The following is a 19,766-nucleotide window of genomic DNA, read 5'->3' on the forward strand; positions in this document are numbered from 1 at the left end:
CATGAGTGAGACTTCTGTGACCATCAAAGTGAATCCCCACAACTGAATCCAAGACTTAGCAGAAGGTTGGAGGTGAAAGCCTATTGGTCAGTGTGAGTGTGTATGGTCCAATCCCCATACAGGAATAATGAATGGATCACACCACCTCATCCACTTCTCATGTCACATTTAGTAATTGGGATCCACAAAAAGAGAAAACCTCCAATAGTGTAGATGATCGATCGTGTTTTATAAAGTGATCTCATATAAATGATTCCAATAAAGAGAAATGAGTTCCATTCATGTAGAGAATAGTTCCATTCATTCCTGGGGGAGAAATTCATTTTCTTCTGGTAACATTCTTCTCTTCTTCTACAGATTGAAGGATAATCACCTGACAGACAGTTCCTGCCCCCACCTGGCATCTGGAATAAGAAATAACCAGACACTGAGGACACTGGACCTGACTGTGAACAATCTGGAGGGTCCTCATTTCAGGGATCTGATGGAAGCTCTGACAACAAGCCGGATAGAGGAATTACGGTGAGTATAACAGGACTGACTGAGACAATAATATTCTGGGACAGTTTTATATCTAAACCACATAAATAATATAGAAATATGAGAATGTCATCAAATTCCATCTTTAGGCTCCATAAGGCTCCATACACACTGGGCTTAAAAAAATGCCAGTTCCCTTGGCAGAAAAAACTTTCATATAGAGAGTTTATACAAAGTTTAGACAAGTTTAGGAGAGTTTTGCATTTTTCTGCCAGAAAGCTCCAATCAGAAACACGAACCAGAAGGTTTTTTTTTCCTGCCTCTAAACATTGAGCTCACAATATGTCTGTAATCATCCCAATGTGTATGGACACATAGGAGAACATGGAGCTGCTTCTACAGGCAGAACACAAAACTCCTGTAGTAGCGATTTTTAAGCCAGTGTGCATGGAGCCTAAATATCCAATCCTGGACTGTTACACTATATGACCAAAAGTATTGGGACACCTGCCTTTGCGCATACATGGACTTTAATGGCATCCCAGTCTTAGCCCATAAGGTTCAATATTAAGTTGGCCCCGCCCTTTGCAGTTATAACAGCTTCAACTCTTCTGGGAAGTCTGTCCACAACGTTTAGGAGGGTGTCTATGGGAATGTTTGACCATTCTTCCAGAAGCGCATTTGTGAGGTCAGGCACTGATGTTGGATGAGAAGGCCTGACTCTCCGATTTAAATCATCCCAAAGGTCATAGGCGTGCGCACGGGGTGTGCCGGGTGTGCCCAGGCACACCCTAATCAATCCTGTGCTCTCACTGCTGCGAGCCTGTGAAATTGCCTGTGTACCTTATGTCACCCCTGGGGTCGGTCCGGGCAAGCAAAAAAATCTGTGTGCTGTGATTGGGAGGTTATTAAACAGGGACTAGGGAGTCCCCGGGACCACAGCCACGGATTAATCCAGCCGCATTTGCCGATGGGTCTTCTATAGTTCCGGCTGCAGGACCCAGAGGAGGCGGCGGAGTGATATACATCTTCACTCTGACAAACCCCCCCCCCCTTTGGCCTCCTCTCTCTCCCTTGGAAGAAGCACACGGAACCTCAGCCTGGATAGCGGCAGAGCGGGTGGCTCAGTAAGGTGAGCAGTGAAACAGCACTGACTGAGCAGGGAAGGCAGCCAGACATACAATGGACCAAGAAAAAAAGACAACTCCATATAAACACTGCCTGACTTGTCAGCAAAAAAGTAAGTGTGCATTTATATATATATATCTATCACACTTACTTTTTTGCTGACAAGTCAGGCAGGGTTCATATTGATCCAGGAAATAAAACTCAAAGAAAGGGAATGTGGCTCTGTTCTGCGAGATTTGATTCTAATGATATAATACAGATGTGTAAGTGATAGTAGTAATAAATACCCTGACAGTGCAGGTAAAAAAAACTAAAATATGAAGTGTCCAGCAAAAACAGTGGCAAATTATGTAAAGGAAATATAGTACGTGTGCAAAAATATTAAAGATGGCAAATAAATCCCACAGATTATGTACCGTATATGAATCCAATATAAAAAATACACCTGGAAGCCATGTGATCAGTGTGTGGGCTGGACATAGTGAATCCCATTACTGCTGGTCTTGTACCATGTGACTGCTGTGTCCAATCAGAGCGTCCTGACCCATACAAGCATCCTGATCACTGCCATACCCCATTTCAGCATCATGATTACTGCCATACCCCATACCAGCATCCTGATCAATTGTAATATATATAGTATGCCATAGTTTGTAGACTGTATCACTTTCACACAGACCAAATCTGGAGAGATCTATTGTTGCTGGGGGGCAGGTGTCTATTGTTCCTGCGAGGGATCTATTGTTGCTGGGGGGCAGGTGTCTATTGTTCCTGCGTGGGATCTATTGTTGCCGGGGGGCAGGTGTATATTGTTCCTGGGAGGGATCTATTGTTGCTGGGGGGCAGGTGTATATTGTTCCTGGGAGGGATCTATTGTTGCTGGGGGGCAGGTGTCTATTGTTCCTGGGAGGGATCTATTGTTGCTGGTGAATCTATAGTTGCCGTGAGGGATCTATTGTTGCTGGGGAGATGTCTTGTTCCTGGGGATCTATTATTGCTGAGGGTATCTAACAAGTTTATTTAAAGCAGTAAACACAGTTCAGGATATTAAAACCTGACACTTATTAAAAAAAAATCCTACTTACTGTGCGGTTTGTGTAAAAATTACTTATTTGATCTGGCGATTTATTTAAAAGTTTTGTTTATGTTAAAAGATTATTTAATTAATAAGTTAAAAAACAATGTTAGTTTACATTGATGTTTATTTAATTAAAAATGTTTTAATACATGTATTTATAAGAGTCTGTGTGTGTGAATATATATATATATATATATATGACACGTGTGTTTGAGCTTTGGTTTGAGGTGCACACCCTAATGCATTAGGCTGCGCACACCTATGCCAAAGGTGTTCTATTGGGTTGAGGTGCAGGCCAGTCAAGTTCCTCCACCCCAAACTCGCTCATCCATGTCTTTATGGACCTTGCTTTGTGCACTGGTGTGCAGTCATGTTGGAACAGGAAGGGGCCGTCCCCAAACTCTTCCCATAAAGTTGGGAACTTGAAATTGTCCAACATGTCTTGGTATGCTGACGCCTTAAGAGTTCCCTTCACTGGAACTAAGGGGCCAAACCCAACTCCACACCATAATCCCCCTCCACCAAATAATTTGGGGCAGTGCACAAAGCAAGGTCCATAAAAGACATGGATGAGCGAGTTTGGGGTGGAGGAAATTGAATGGCCTGCAAAGAGTCCTGAGCTAAACCTGATAGAACACCTTTGGGATGAATTACAGTGGAGAGTGTGAGCCAGGCCTTCTCATCCAACATCAGTGCCTGACCTCACAAATGCTCTTCTGGAAGGATGGTCAAACATTTCCATAGACACACTCCTAAACCTTGTGGACAGCCTTCCCAGAAGAGATGAAGCTGTTATAACTGAAAAGGGCGGGGCCAACTCAATATTGAACCCTACGGACTAAAGCCCCCCATACACACAATATGAAAATCGGAAGTAAAATTTCATCTGAACAAACAATCTGCCGATTTTCAGATCGTTAGTATGGTGCTTTCGACAGCCGCTCCAATTTGTCGTCTGACAAAAGCTGGATGTGCAGACTATCACATTTTTATCGTATGTGATCTCAACATCTGATTTTCATTTAATAAGTACGTTTTTCATCAGAAAAAGATCATAAGAGCAAAACTATTCCACACATTACATCACTTCTGAAGTTGTATTCTGTCCGATGAGAATTTTCGTATGGTGAGTAACCTCTTCACTTCCGATATGAGACTAGCATGCCACAAAAAACGGATGAACGGTCATCTGAAAATCTGATCGTGTGTATGAGGATTAAGACGGGGATGCCATTAAAGTTCATGTGCGTGTAAAGACAGGCGTCCCAATACTTTTGGTAATATAGTGCGTGTCTAAACTACATAAATCAAATAATAATAATAGAGATATATTTCATCTCCTGGTTGTCTCTCTATATCTCCAATATCAGACCGTTCTCTAAAGCTGGATATAAAAATGTAAAAAATGAAATATCTGCACTAAAAATCTAATGAATGAAAAGCAGCCGCCAGCAGGAAGTGTGATATAGAAGTACAAATAGTATAATAGAATTCTATGTATAGAGCCCGACACTTAGTGATAAAATGTGTGATGAGACAAATGAGAAATCTGCAACCTACAATCTGTCCGAATACCAACACTTATAATGTAGATGTGATAACTCCACCAATACTGATCAATAATAAAAATTACATTCACTACAAAAATACACTTTCATACATGTGAGGAAGGGCAGATCTCCTCCAACCTATTCACAGCTACTTCAGTCTGTATAACATATAATGTACAAAATACAATATCACCCGAGGTGTCCAGACAATGGCCGCAATCACATTACATAGAAAAGAAGAAGCCTCCATGTCACTGCCTGGACTCCATCATACACGGCTGCAGTCCGGAGCGGTGTGTGCTCTGAGTTCTGTGTATACTCGTGTATATGATGAAGTGTACAATCTGTGATTCTATATATATATATATAAGGATTATACACTATGGAGGATTTTTCTTTTCTATGTAATGTGATTGCGGCCATTGTCTGGACACCTCGGGGGATATTGGAGATACTACCTGGAGGTCTGACATTCCGTGACACAGTCTGTTCTGATCGGAAGCCGGCTTGAGCGGAGTGGAGCTGCTGGAAGGATATAAACAAGCGTGTCTGGGCCTTGCTTGTGGGGACAAACCTTTTGGTAAGTGACCTGTTTGCTCACTGGTGTGGGGGAGGGTGATTAAAGTTGCTGCAAAGAGGTGGCAGCTGATCAGCATTGATTTAATGCACAAGTCACTGTATGGCAGTGTTTCTCAATTCCAGTCCTCAGGCCCCCCCAACAGGTCAGGTTTTCAGGATTTCCCTCAGATGAAAAGGCTGTGGTGATTACTAAGGCAGTGAAACTGATCAAATCACCTGTGCAAAATAATGGAAATCCTGAAAACCTGACCTGTTGGGGGGGCCTGAGGACTGGAATTGAGAAACACTGCTGTATGGTGATTGGAGATGGAAGTAGTGGTGAATGGGTTGTAGGAAATCCGCTTTTTCACATTTATGAACTTTCTCCTGATGTTTGCAGTTTTATAAGATAACTTTGTTACTCTTCATGTTTGTGTATTTGTTGCACATTGTTATGTTATATAGGTTGAAGTAGCTGTGAATAGGTTGGAGGAGATCTGCTCTTCCTCACATGTATGAAAGTGTATTTTTGTAGTGAATGTAATTGTTCTATCTGATCACTATTGGTGGAGTTATAACATCTAGTATAATATAGAAGACTGCAGCACTAGTATATAACATTCACACAATATAAATGTGAAAATATAACAATAGAAGTGAGACTCCTCATCACAAACCTCCCTATAAGTGTATATATAACAATGGTATGGAGAATATTTCACTGATAAGTAATGAAGATAATTTATAATCAGCATATATAAAATTAGTGCAGTAATATTAGTACGAATTTTCAAAAAAGGTCCAAATAAAGAACGGTAATAATAAAATCTTCTCCACACCATAAGATCAAATCCTCCACCATGATGTTCTAAGGAAATCCCAAAGTACAATGGTGTCACTTTTAGTCAATGAAGTTTCCACAACATGAGTGAGACTTCTGTGACCATCAAAGTGAATCCCCACAACTGAATCCAAGACATAGCAGAAGGTTGGAGGTGAAAGCCTATTGGTCAGTGTTAGTGTGTATGGTCCAATCCCCATACAGGAATAATGAATGGATCACACCACCTCATCCACTTCTCATGTCACATTTAGTAATTGGGATCCACAAAAAGAGAAAACCTCCAATAGTGTAGATGATCGATCGTGTTTTATAAAGTGATCTGATATAAATGATTCCAATAAAGAGAAATGAGTTCCATTCATGTAGAGAATAGTTCCATTCATTCATGGGGGAGAAATTCATTTTCTTCTGGTAACATTCTTCTCTTCTTCTACAGATTGTCCTCTAATAACCTGACAGACCGTTCCTGCCCCCACCTGACATCTGGAATAAGAAATAACCAGACACTGAGGACACTGGACCTGTCTGATAACAATCTGGAGGGTCCTCATTTCAGGGATCTGATGGAAGCTCTGACAACAAGCCGGATAGAGGAATTACAGTGAGTATAACAGGACTGACTGAGACAATAATATTCTGGGACAGTTTTATATCTAAACCACATAAATAATATAGAAATATGAGAATGTCATCAAATTCCATCTTTAGGCTCCATAAGGCTCCATACACACTGGGCTTAAAAAAAATGCCAGTTCCCTTGGCAGAAAAAAAACATTCATATAGAGAGTTTATTGTACAAAGTTTAGACAAGTTTAGGAGAGTTTTTCATTTTTCTGCCAGAAAGCTCCAATCAGAAACGCGAACCTGAAGGTTTTTTTTCCTGCCTCTAAACGTTGAGCTCAAAATATGTCTGTAATCGTCCCAATGTGTATGGACACATAGGAGAACATGGAGCTGCTTCTACAGGCAGAACACAAAACTCCTGTAGTAGCAGTGATTTTTAAGCCAGTGTGCATGGAGCCTAAATATCCAATCCTGGACTGTTACACTATATGACCAAAAGTATTGGGACACCTGCCTTTGCGCATACATGGACTTTAATGGCATCCCAGTCTTAGTCCGTAGGGTTCAATATTGAGTTGGCCCCGCCCTTTGCAGTTATAACAGCTTCAATTCTTCTGGGAAGTCTGTCCACAAGGTTTAGGAGTGTGTCTATGGGAATGTTTGACCATTGTTCCAGAAGAGCATTTGTGAGGTCAGGCACTGATGTTGGATGAGAAGGCCTGACTCTCCGATTTAAATCATCCCAAAGGTCATAGGCGTGCGCACGGGGTGTGCCCAGGCACACCCTAATCAATCCTGTGCTCTCACTGCTGCGAGCCTGTGAAATTGCCTGTGTACCTTATGTCACCCCTGGGGTCGGTCCGGGCAAGCAAAAAAAATCTGTGTGCTGTGATTGGGAGGTGATTAAACAGGGACTAGGGAGTCCCCGGGACCACAGCCACGGATTAATCCAGCCGCATTTGCCGATGGGTCTTCTATAGTTCCGGCTGCAGGACCCAGAGGCGGCAGCGGAGTGATATACATCTGCACTACGACCCCCCCCCCCTTTGGCCTCCTCTCTCTCCCTTGGAAGAAGCACACGGAACCTCAGCCTGGATAGCGGCAGAGCGGGTGGCTCAGTAAGGTGAGCAGTGAAACAGCACTGACTGAGCAGGTAAGGCAGCCAGACACACGATGGACCAAGAAAAAAAGACAACTCGATATAAACACTGCCTGACTTGTCAGCAAAAAAGTAAGTGTGCATTTATATATATATCTATCTATCACACTTACTTTTTTGCTGACAAGTCAGGCAGGGTTCATATTGATCCAGGAAATAAAACTCAAAGAAAGGGAATGTGGCTCTGTTCTGCGAGATTTGATTCTAATGATATAATACATGATGTGTAAGTGCTAGTAGTAATAAATACCCTGACAGTGCAGGTGAAAAAAACTAAAATATGAAGTGTCCAGCAAAAACAGTGGCAAATTATGTAAAGGAAATATAGTACGTGTGCAAAAATATTAAAAACTAGCTGAATACCCGGCGTTGCCAGGTCTGACTATCTTAACCTTTTGGGGAGGAAAATCATAGTAATATAAATATACCCATCTTTTATATAAGGGTGTAGGTAAGGGTTAATTTAACTGTCATATATTTTTATTTGGCATATAAGTAATATGTGTACCAGGTATTATTGAAATATCTGCAGGCGTACAGAAGTTATGTGGGAACATACATTTCCCATTGATTTGCATGGGACTTTAAACAAAAACCCTGACCCTCACAAATGGGGGTAGTTAAGGGATAAATTAACTATCCTATAGTTTAAGTGGACATATAAGTAACATGTGACCAAGTGTTATCTAAATATCTACAGCCGTTTGGAAGTTATGAAGTAACATGTATTTCCCATAGAGTTGAATGGGACTTTAAAGAAAAACCCCGACCATGGCAAATGGGGGTAGGTAAGGGTTAAACCACCTATCCTATGTTTGTTGCTGACATATAAGTAACCTGTGTGCCAAGTTTCATGTTAATATCTTTAGCCGTTTGGACGTGATGCTGGAACATACATACATACACACACACACACACACACGTTGAGTTTTATATATATAGATAGATAGATGGCAAATAAATCCCACAGATTATGTACAGTATATAAATCCAACATAAAAAATACACCTGGAAGCCATGTGATCAGTGTGTGGCCTGGACACAGTGAATCCCATTACCGCTGGTCTTGTACCATGTGACTGCTGTGTCCAATCAGAGCGTCCTGACCCATACAAGCGTCCTGATCACTGCCATACCCCATTTCAGCATCATGATTACTGCCATACCCCATACCAGCATCCTGATCAATTGTAATATATATAGTATGCCATAGTTTGTAGACTGTATAACTTTCACACAGACCAAATCTGGAGAGATCTATTGTTGCTGGGGGGGCAGGTGTTTTTTGTTCCTGGAAGGGATCTAATGTTGCTGGGGGGCAGGTGTCTATTGTTCCTGCGAGGGATCTATTGTTGCTGGGGGGGGCAGGTGTCTATTGTTCCTGCGAGGGATCTATTGTTGCTGGGGGGCAGGTGTATATTGTTCCTGGGAGGGATCTATTGTTGCTGGGGGGCAGGTGTCTATTGTTCCTGGGAGGGATCTATTGTTGCTGGTGAATCTATAGTTGCCGTGAGGGATCTATTGTTGCTGGGGAGATGTCTTGTTCCTGGGGGATCTATTGTTGCTGAGGGTATCTAACAAGTTTATTTAAAGCAGTAAATACAATTCAGGATATTAAAACCTGACACTTATAAAAAAAAATCCTACTTACTGTGCGGTTTGTGTAAAAATTACTTACTTGTTTATGTTAAAAGATTATTTAATTAATAAGTTAAAAAAACAATGTTAGTTTACATTGATGTTTATTTAATTAAAAATGTTTTAATACATGTATTTATAAGAGTGTGTATGTATATATATATATATGACACGTGTGTTTGAGCTTTGGTTTGAGGTGCACACTCTAATGCATTAGGCTGCGCACACCTATGCCAAAGGTGTTCTATTAGGTTGAGGTGCAGGCCAGTCAAGTTCCTCCACCCCAAACTCGCTCATCCATGTCTTTATGGACCTTGCTTTGTGCTCTGGTGTGCAGTCATGTTGGAACAGGAAGGGGCCGTCCCCAAACTCTTCCCATAAAGTTGGGAACTTGAAATTGTCCAACATGTCTTGGTATGCTGACGCCTTAAGAGTTCCCTTCACTGGAACTAAGGGGCCAAACCCAACTCCACACCATAATCCCCCTCCACCAAATAATTTGGGGCAGTGCACAAAGCAAGGTCCATAAAAGACATGGATGAGCGAGTTTGGGGTGGAGGAAATTGAATGGCCTGCACAGAGTCCTGACCTCAACCCGATAGAACACCTTTGGGATAAATTACAGTGGAGAGTGTGAGCCAGGCCTTCTCATCCAACATCAGTGCCTGACCTCACAAATGCGCTTCTGGAAGAATGGTTAAACATTCCCATAGACACACTCCTAAACCTTGTGGACGGCCTTCCTAGAAGAGATGAAGCTGTTATAACTGAAAAGGGCGGGGCCAACTCATTATTGAACCCTACGGACTAAAGCCCCATACACACAATATGAAAATCGGAAGTAAAATTTTATCTGAACAAACAATCTGCTGATTTTCAGATCGTTAGTGTGTGTCTAAACTACAAAAATCTAATAATAATGGAGATATATGAAAAGCAGCCGCCAGCAGGAAGTCTGATATAGAAGTACAAATAGTATAATAGAATTCTATGTATAGAGCCCGACACTTAGTGATAAAATGTGTGATGAGACAAATGAGAAATCTGCAACCTACAATCTGTCCGAATACCAACACTTATAATGTAGATGTGATAACTCCACCAATACTGATCAATAATAAAAATTACATTCACTACAAAAATACACTTTCATACATGTGAGGAAGGGCAGATCTCCTCCAACCTATTCACAGCTACTTCAGTCTGTATAACATATAATGTACAAAAATACAATATCCCCCGAGGTGTCCAGACAATGGCCGCAATCACATTACATAGAAAAGAAGAAGCCTCCATGTCACTGCCTGGACTCCATCATACACGGCTGCAGTCCGGAGCGGTGTGTGCTCTGAGTTCTGTGTATACTCGTGTATATGATAAAGTGTACAATCTGTGATTATATATATATATATATATATATATATATATATATATATATATATATATATATATATATATATATATATATGGATTATACACTATGGAGGATTTTTCTTTTCTATGTGATGTGATTGCGGCCATTGTCTGGACACCTCGGGGGATATTGGAGATACTACCTGGAGGTCTGACATTCCGTGGCACAGTCTGTTCTCATCGGAAGCCGGCTTGAGCGGAGTGGAGCTGCTGGAAGGATATAAACAAGCGTGTCTGGGCCTTGCTTGTGGGGACAACCCTTTTGGTAAGTGACCTGTTTGCTCACTGGTGTGGGGGAGGGTGATTGAAGTTGCTGCAAAGAGGTGACAGCTGATCAGCATTGATTTAATCCATCTGGATGAATCTCTGGGACTTCTTATTTCTGTTACTGCACAAGTCACTGTATGGTGATTGGAGATGGAAGTAGTGGTGAATGGGTTGTAGGAAATCCACTATGTTCACATTTATGAACTTTCTCTTGATGTTTGCAATTTTATAAGATAACTTTGTTACATTTCATATTTATGTATTTTTGTACATTATATGTTATATAGATTGAAGTAGCTGTGAATAGGTTGGAGGAGATCTGCTCTTCCTCACATGTATGAAAGTGTATTTTTGTAGTGAATGTAATTGTTCTATCTGATCACTATTGGTGGAGTTATCACATCTAGTATAATATGGAAGACTGCAGCACTAGTATATAACATTCACACAATATAAATGTGAAAATATAACAATAGAAGTGAGACTCCTCATCACAAACCTCCCTATAAGTGTATATATAACAATGGTATGGAGAATATTTCACTGATAACTAATGAAGAGAATTTATAATCAGCATATATAAAATTAGTGCAGCAATATTGGTACAAATTTTCAAAAAAGGTCCAAATAAAGAACGGTAATAATAAAATCTTCTCCACACCATAAGATCAAATCCTCCACCATGATGTTCAAAGGAAATACCAAAGTACAATGGTGTCACTTTTAGTCAATGAAGTTTCCACAACATGAGTGAGACTTCTGTGATCATCAAAGTGAATCTCCACAACTGATTCCAAGACTTAGCAGAAGGTTGGAGGTGAAAGCCTATTGGTCAGTGTGAGTGTGTATGGTCCAATCCCCATAGAGGAATAATGAATGGATCACACCCCCTCATCCACTTCTCATGTCACATTTAGTAATTGGGATCCACAAAAAGAGAAAACCTCCAATAGTGTAGATGATCGATCGTGTTTTATAAAGTGATCTCATATAAATGATTCCAATAAAGAGAAATGAGTTCCATTCATGTAGAGAATAGTTCCATTCATTCCTGGGGGAGAAATTCATTTTCTTCTGGTAACATTCTTCTCTTCTTCTACAGATTGGATAATAATGACCTGACAGACAGTTCCTGCCCCCACCTGACATCTGTAATAAGAAATAACCAGACACTGAGGACACTGAACCTGTCTGAGAACAATCTGGAGGGTCCTGATTTCAGGGATCTGATGGAAGCTCTGACAACAAGCCGGATAGAGGAATTACAGTGAGTATAACAGGACTGACTGAGACAATAATATTCTGGGACAGTTTTATATCTAAACCACATAAATAATATAGAAATATGAGAATGTCATCAAATTCCATCTTTAGGCTCCATAAGGCTCCATACACACTGGGCTTAAAAAAAATGCCAGTTCTCTTGGCAGAAAAAAAACATTCATATAGAGAGTTTATTGTACAAAGTTTAGACAAGTTTAGGAGAATTTTGCATTTTTCTGTCAGAAAGCTCCAATCAGAAACGCGAACCAGAAGAGTTTTTTTTCCTGCCTCTAAACGTTGAGCTCAAAATATGTCTGTAATCGTCCCAATGTGTATGGACACATAGGAGAACATGGAGCTGCTTCTACAGGCAGAACACAAAACTCCTGTAGTAGCAGTGATTTTTAAGCCAGTGTACATGGAGCCTAAATATCCAATCCTGGACTGTTACACTATATGACCAAAAGTATTGGGACACCTGCCTTTGCGCATACATGGACTTTAATGACATCCCAGTCTTAGTCCATAAGGTTCAATATTGAGTTGGCCCACCCTTTGCAGTTATAACAGCTTCAACTCTTCTGGGAAGTCTGTCCACAACGTTTAGGAGGGTGTCTATGGGAATGTTTGACCGTTCTTCCAGAAGCGCATTTGTGAGGTCAGGCACTGATGTTGGATGAGAAGGCCTGACTCTCCGATTTAAATCATCCCAAAGGTCATAGGCGTGCGCACGGGGTGTGCCGGGTGTGCCCAGGCACACCCTAATCAATCCTGTGCTCTCACTGCTGCGAGCCTGTGAAATTGCCTGTGTACCTTATGTCACCCCTGGGGTCGGTCCGGGCAAGCAAAAAAATCTGTGTGCTGTGATTGGGAGGTGATTAAACAGGGACTAGGGAGTCCCCGGGACCACAGCCACGGATTAATCCAGCCGCATTTGCCGATGGGTCTTCTATAGTTTCGGCTGCAGGACCCAGAGGCGGCGGCGGAGTGATATACATCTGCACTCCGACCCCCCCCCCCATTTGGCCTCCTCTCTCTCCCTTGGAAGAAGCACACGGAACCTCAGCCTGGATAGCGGCAGAGCGGGTGGCTCAGTAAGGTGAGCAGTGAAACAGCACTGACTGAGCAGGGAAGGCAGCCAGACACACAATGGACCAAGAAAAAAAGACAACTCCATATAAACACTGCCTGACTTGTCAGCAAAAAAAGTAAGTGTGCATTTATATATATATATCTATCACACTTACTTTTTTGCTGACAAGTCAGGCAGGGTTCATATTGATCCAGGAAATAAAACTCAAAGAAAGGGAATGTGGCCCTGTTCTGCGAGATTTGATTCTAATGATATAATACATGATGTGTAAGTGATAGTAGTAATAAATACCCTGACAGTGCAGGTGAAAAAAACAAAAATATGAAGTGTCCAGCAAAAACAGTGGCAAATTATGTAAAGGAAATATAGTACGTGTGCAAAAATATTAAAAATGGCAAATAAATCCCACAGATTATGTACAGTATATAAATCCAACATAAAAAATACACCTGGAAGCCCTGTGATCAGTGTGTGGGCTGGACACAGTGAATCCCATTACCGCTGGTCTTGTACCATGTGACTGCTGTGTCCAATCAGAGCGTCCTTATCACTGCCATACCCCATTTCAGCATCCTGATCAATTGCAATATATATAGTATGCCATAGTTTGTAGACTGTATAACTTTCACACAGACCAAATCTGGAGAGATCTATTGTTGCTGGGGGGGGCAGGTGTCTATTGTTTCTGCGAGGGATCTATTGTTGCTGGGGGCAGGTGTATATTGTTCCTGCGAGGGATCTATTGTTGCTGGGGGCAGGTGTCTATTGTTCCTGGGAGGGATCTATTGTTGCTGGGGGGGCATGTGTCTATTGTTCCTGCGAGGGATCTATTGTTGCTGGGGGGGGCAGGTGTCTATTGTTCCTGGGAGGGATCTATTGTTGCTGGGGGCCAGGTGTCTATTGTTCCTGGGAGGGATCTATTGTTGCTGGGGGGCAGGTGTCTATTGTTCCTGGGAGGGATCTATTGTTGCTGGGGGGGCAGGTGTCTATTGTTCCTGGGAGGGATCTATTGTTGCTGGGGGCCAGGTGTCTATTGTTCCTGGGAGGGATCTATTGTTGCTGGGGGGGCAGGTGTCTATTGTTCCTGGGAGGGATCTATTGTTGCTGGGGGGGCAGGTGTCTATTGTTCCTGCGAGGGATCTATTGTTGCTGGGGGCAGGTGTATATTGTTCCTTGGAGGGATCTATTGGTGCTGGGGGCCAGGTGTCTATTGTTCCTGGGAGGGATCTATTGTTGCTGGGGGGCAGGTGTCTATTGTTCCTGCGAGGGATCTATTGTTGCTGGGGGCAGGTGTATATTGTTCCTGGGAGGGATCTATTGTTGCTGGGGGGCAGGTGTCTATTGTTCCTAGGAGGGATCTATTGTTGCTGGTGAATCTATAGTTGCCATGAGGGATCTATTGTTGCTGGGGAGATGTCTTGTTCCTGGGGGATCTATTGTTGCTGAGGGTATCTAACAAGTTTATTTAAAGCAGTAAATACAATTCAGGATATTAAAACCTGACACTTATAAAAAAAAATCCTACTTACTGTGCGGTTTGTGTAAAAATTACTTATTTGTTTATGTTAAAAGATTATTTAATTAATAAGTTAAAAAACAATGTTAGTTTACATTGATGTTTATTTAATTAAAAATGTTTTAATACATGTATTTATAAGAGTGTGTGTGTGTATATACATATATGACACGTGTGTTTGAGCTTTGGTTTGAGGTGCACACTCTAATGCATTAGGCTGCGCACACCTATGCCAAAGGTGTTCTATTGGGTTGAGGTGAAGGCCAGTCATGTTCCTCCACCCCAAACTCGCTCATCCTCGTCTTTATGGACCTTGCTTTGTGCACGGGTGTGCAGTCATGTTGGAACAGGAAGGGGCCGTCCCCAAACTCTTCCCATAAAGTTGGGAGCATGAAATTGTCTAAAATGTCTTGGTATGCTGACGCCTTAAGAGTTCCCTTCACTGGAACTAAGGGGCCAAACCCAACTCCACACCATAATCCCCCTCCACCAAATAATTTGGGGCAGTGCACAAAGCAAGGTCCATAAAAGACATGGATGAGCGAGTTTGGGGTGGAGGAAATTGAATGGCCTGCACAGAGTCCTGACCTAAACCCGATAGAACACCTTTGGGATAAATTACAGTGGAGAGTGTGAGCCAGGCCTTCTCATCCAACATCAGTGCCTGACCTCACAAATGCGCTTCTGGAAGAATGATCAAACATTTCCATAGACACACTCCTAAACCTTGTGGACAGCCTTCCCAGAAGAGGTGATGCTGTTATAACTGAAAAGGGCGGGGCTAACTCAATATTGAACCCTACGGACTAAAGCCCCATACACACAATATGAAAATCGGAAGTAAAATTTCATCAGAACAAACAATCTGCTGATTTTCAGATCGTTAGTATGGTGCTTTCAACAGCCGCTCCAATTTGTCTTCTGACAAAAGCTGGATGTGCAGACTATAACATTTTTATCGTATGTGATCTCAACATCGGATTTTCATTTAATAAGTACGTTTTTCATCAGAAAAAGATCATAAGAGCAAAACTATTCCACACATTACATCACTTCTGAAGTTGTATTCTGTCGGATGAGAATTTTCTTATGGTGAGTAACCTCTTCACTTCCGATATGAGACTAGCATGCCACAAAAAACGGACGAACGGTCGTCTGAAAATCTGATCGTGTGTACGAGGATTAAGACTGGGATGCCATTAAAGTTTATGTGCGTGTAAAGGCAGGCGTCCCAATACTTTTGGTAATATAGTGTGTGTCTAAACTACATAAATCTAATAATAATAATGGAGATATACTTCATCTCCTGGTTGTCTCTCTATATCTCCAATATCAGACCGTTCTCTAAAGCTGGATATAAAAATGTAAAAAATGAAATATCTGCACTAAAAATCTAATGAATGAAAAGCAGCCGCCAGCAGGAAGTGTGATATAGAAGTACAAATAGTATAATAGAATTCTATGTATAGAGCCCGACACTTAGTGATAAAATGTGTGATGAGACAAATGAGAAATCTGCAACCTACAATCTGTCCGAATACCACACTAATGCCGCGTACACACCATCACTTTATGTGATGAAAAAAAAAACGACATTTTCTGTGAAGTAAAAAATGACGTTTTTGAAACTTCAATTTTCAAAGAGGAAGTTGCCTACACACCATCGTTTTTCTCACAATGTTCTAGCAAAGTGAGGTTAGTTTCACCACGTTTTTCCATTGAAGCTCGCTTCATAAGTAGCTTCTGGGCATGCGCGGGTGAAAAAACGTCGTCTTAAATGACGTTTTTTGCAACACACGGTCAATTTCTGTGAAGTAAAAAATGACGTTTTGAAAAACGACACATAAAATTGAAGCATGCTTCAATTTTTTTTTTGTCGTTTTTCACAAGACATAAAACGACGTTTTCCCCCACACACGGTCATTTAAAGTGATGTTTTTAAAAACGTCATTTTTTTTCATCACATAAAGTGATGGTGTGTACGCGGCATTATAATGTAGATGTGATAACTCCACCAATACTGATCAATAATAAAAATTACATTCACTACAAAAATACACTTTCATACATGTGAGGAAGGGCAGATCTCCTCCAACCTTTTCACAGCTACTTCAGTCTGTATAACATATAATGTACAAAAATACAATATCACCCGAGGTGTCCAGACAATGGCCGCAATCACATTACATAGAAAAGAAGAAGCCTCCATGTCACTGCCTGGACTCCATCATACACGGCTGCAGTCCGGAGCGGTGTGTGCTCTGAGTTCTGTGTATACTCGTGTATATGATGAAGTGTACAATCTGTGATTCTATATATATATATATAAGGATTATACACTATGGAGGATTTTTCTATTCTATGTAATGTGATTGCGGCCATTGTCTGGACACCTCGGGGGATATTGGAGATACTACCTGGAGGTCTGACATTCCGTGGCACAGTCTGTTCTCATCGGAAGCCGGCTTGAGCGGAGTGGAGCTGCTGGAAGGATATAAACAAGCGTGTCTGGGCCTTGCTTGTGGGGACAAACCTTTTGGTAAGTGACCTGTTTGCTCACTGGTGTGGGGGAGGGTGATTAAAGTTGCTGCAAAGAGGTGGCAGCTGATCAGCATTGATTTAATGCACAAGTCACTGTATGGTGATTGGAGATGGAAGTAGTGGTGAATGGGTTGTAGGAAATCCGCTTTTTCACATTTATGAACTTTCTCCTGATGTTTGCAGTTTTATAAGATAACTTTGTTACATTTCATGTTTATGTATTTTTGTACATTATATGTTATATAGGTTGAAGTAGCTGTGAATAGGTTGGAGGAGATCTGCTCTTCTTCACATGTATGAAAGTGTATTTTTGTAGTGAATGTAATTGTTCTATCTGATCACTATTGGTGGAGTTATAACATCTAGTATAATATGGAAGACTGCAGCACTAGTATATAACATTCACACAATATAAATGTGAAAATATAACAATAGAAGTGAGACTCCTCATCACAAACCTCCCTATAAGTGTATATATAACAATGGTATGGAGAATATTTCACTGATAACTAATGAAGAGAATTTATAATCAGCATATATAAAATTAGTGCAGCAATATTGGTACAAATTTTCAAAAAAGGTCCAAATAAAGAACGGTAATAATAAAATCTTCTCCACACCATAAGATCAAATCCTCCATCATGATGTTCAAAGGAAATCCCAAAGTACAATGGTGTCACTTTTAGTCAATGAAGTTTCCACAACATGAGTGAGACTTCTGTGACCATCAAAGTGAATCCCCACAACTGAATCCCAGACTTAGCAGAAGGTTGGAGGTGAAATCCTATTGGTCAGTGTGAGTGTGTATGGTCCAATCCCCATACAGGAATAATGAATGGATCACACCACCTCATCCACTTCTCATGTCACATTTAGTAATTGGGATCCACAAAAAGAGAAAACCTCCAATAGTGTAGATGATCGATCGTGTTCTATAAAGTGATCTCATATAAATGATTCCAATAAAGAGAAATGAGTTCCATTCATGTAGAGAATAGTTCCATTCATTCCTGGGGGAGAAATTCATTTTCTTCTGGTAACATTCTTCTCTTCTTCTACAGATTGTATGATAATCACCTGACAGACAGGTCCTGCCCCCACCTGGCATCTGGAATAAGAAATAACCAGACACTGAGGACACTGGACCTGTCTGGGAACAATCTGGAGGGTCCTCATTTCAGGGATCTGATGGAAGCTCTGACAACAAGCCGGATAGAGGAATTACAGTGAGTATAACAGGACTGACTGAGACAATAATATTCTGGGACAGTTTTATATCTAAACCACATAAATAATATAGAAATATGAGAATGTCATCAAATTCCATCTTTAGGCTCCATAAGGCTCCATACACACTGGGCTTAAAAAAATGCCAGTTCCCTTGGCAGAAAAAACTTTCATATAGAGAGTTTATTATACAAAGTTTAGACAAGTTTAGGAGAATTTTGAATTTTTCTGTCAGAAAGCTCCAATCAGAAACGCGAACCAGAAGAGTTTTTTTTCCTGCCTCTAAACGTTGAGCTCAAAATATGTCTGTAATCATCCCAATGTGTATGGACACATAGGAGAATATGGAGCTGCTTCTACAGGCAGAACACAGAACTCCTGTAGTAGCAATTTTTAAGCCAGTGTGCATGGAGCCTAAATATCCAATCCTGGACTGTTACACTGTATTACCAAAAGTATTGGGACGCCTGCCTTTGCGCACACATGAACTTTAATTGCATCCCAGTATTATGGTATGGATAAGCAGATCCTCAAATTTGAAAGCACCTCATCCCATGAAATACATAAATTAATAAAATTTAATGACATCCCAGTCTTAGTCCATAAGGTTCAATATTGAGTTGGCCCACCTTTTGCAGTTATAACAGCTTCAACTCTTCTGGGAAGTCTGTCCACAAGGTTTAGGAGTGTGTCTATGAGAATGTTTGACCATTCTTCCAGAAGAGCATTTGTGATGTTGGATGAGAAGGCCTGACTCTCCGATTTAAATCATCCCAAAGGTCATAGGCGTGCGCACGGGGTGTGCCGGGTGTGCCCAGGCACACCCTAATCAATCCTGTGCTCTCACTGCTGCGAGCCTGTGAAATTGCCTGTGTACCTTATGTCACCCCTGTGGTCGGTCCGGGCAAGCAAAAAAATCTGTGTGCTGTGATTGGGAGGTGATTAAACAGAGACTAGGGAGTCCCCGGGACCACAGCCGCGGATTAATCCAGCCGCATTTGCCGATGGATCTTTTATAGTTCCTGCTGCAGGACCCAGAGGTGGCGGCGGAGTGATATACATCTGCACTTCGACCCCCCCCCTTTGGCCTCCTCTCTCTCCCTTGGAAGAAGCACACGGAACCTCAGCCTGGATAGCGGCAGAGCGGGTGGCTCAGTAAGGTGAGCAGTGAAACAGCACTGACTGAGCAGGGAAGGCAGCCAGACACACAATGGACCAAAAAAAAAAAGACAACTCGATATAAACACTGCCTGACTTGTCAGCAAAAAAGTAAGTGTGCATTTATATATATATATATCTATCACACTTACTTTTTTGCTGACAAGTCAGGCAGGGTTCATATTGATCCAGGAAATAAAACTCAAAGAAAGGGAATGTGACTCTGTTCTGCGAGATTTGATTCTAATGATATAATACAGATGTGTAAGTGCTAGTAGTAATAAATACC

At 41.4% G+C, this 19,766-nt stretch overlaps 1 protein-coding gene across 5 annotated transcripts in view; it reads left to right on the plus strand.

Moving 5' to 3' along the window:
• The window catches only part of LOC120933758 (NACHT, LRR and PYD domains-containing protein 3-like), a 534,782-nt gene that overhangs the window by 149,252 nt on the left and 365,764 nt on the right, over positions 1 to 19,766 (plus strand). For 3 of the 5 annotated variants that reach the window (XM_040347135.1, XM_040347137.1, XM_040347136.1), the window contains exons 8-11: positions 358 to 522; positions 6,075 to 6,239; positions 11,782 to 11,946; positions 18,154 to 18,318. In XM_040347135.1, coding sequence (XP_040203069.1) covers positions 358 to 522; positions 6,075 to 6,239; positions 11,782 to 11,946; positions 18,154 to 18,318 — 660 coding nt within the window. The remainder of the gene's footprint in view (positions 1 to 357; positions 523 to 6,074; positions 6,240 to 11,781; positions 11,947 to 18,153; positions 18,319 to 19,766) is intronic. The other 2 variants (XM_040347138.1, XM_040347139.1) reach the window with 2 other exon arrangements.

The sequence above is a fragment of the Rana temporaria genome, chromosome 3 (assembly GCF_905171775.1).
Source record: "Rana temporaria chromosome 3, aRanTem1.1, whole genome shotgun sequence".
NCBI classification, from domain to species: Eukaryota; Metazoa; Chordata; class Amphibia; order Anura; family Ranidae; genus Rana; species Rana temporaria.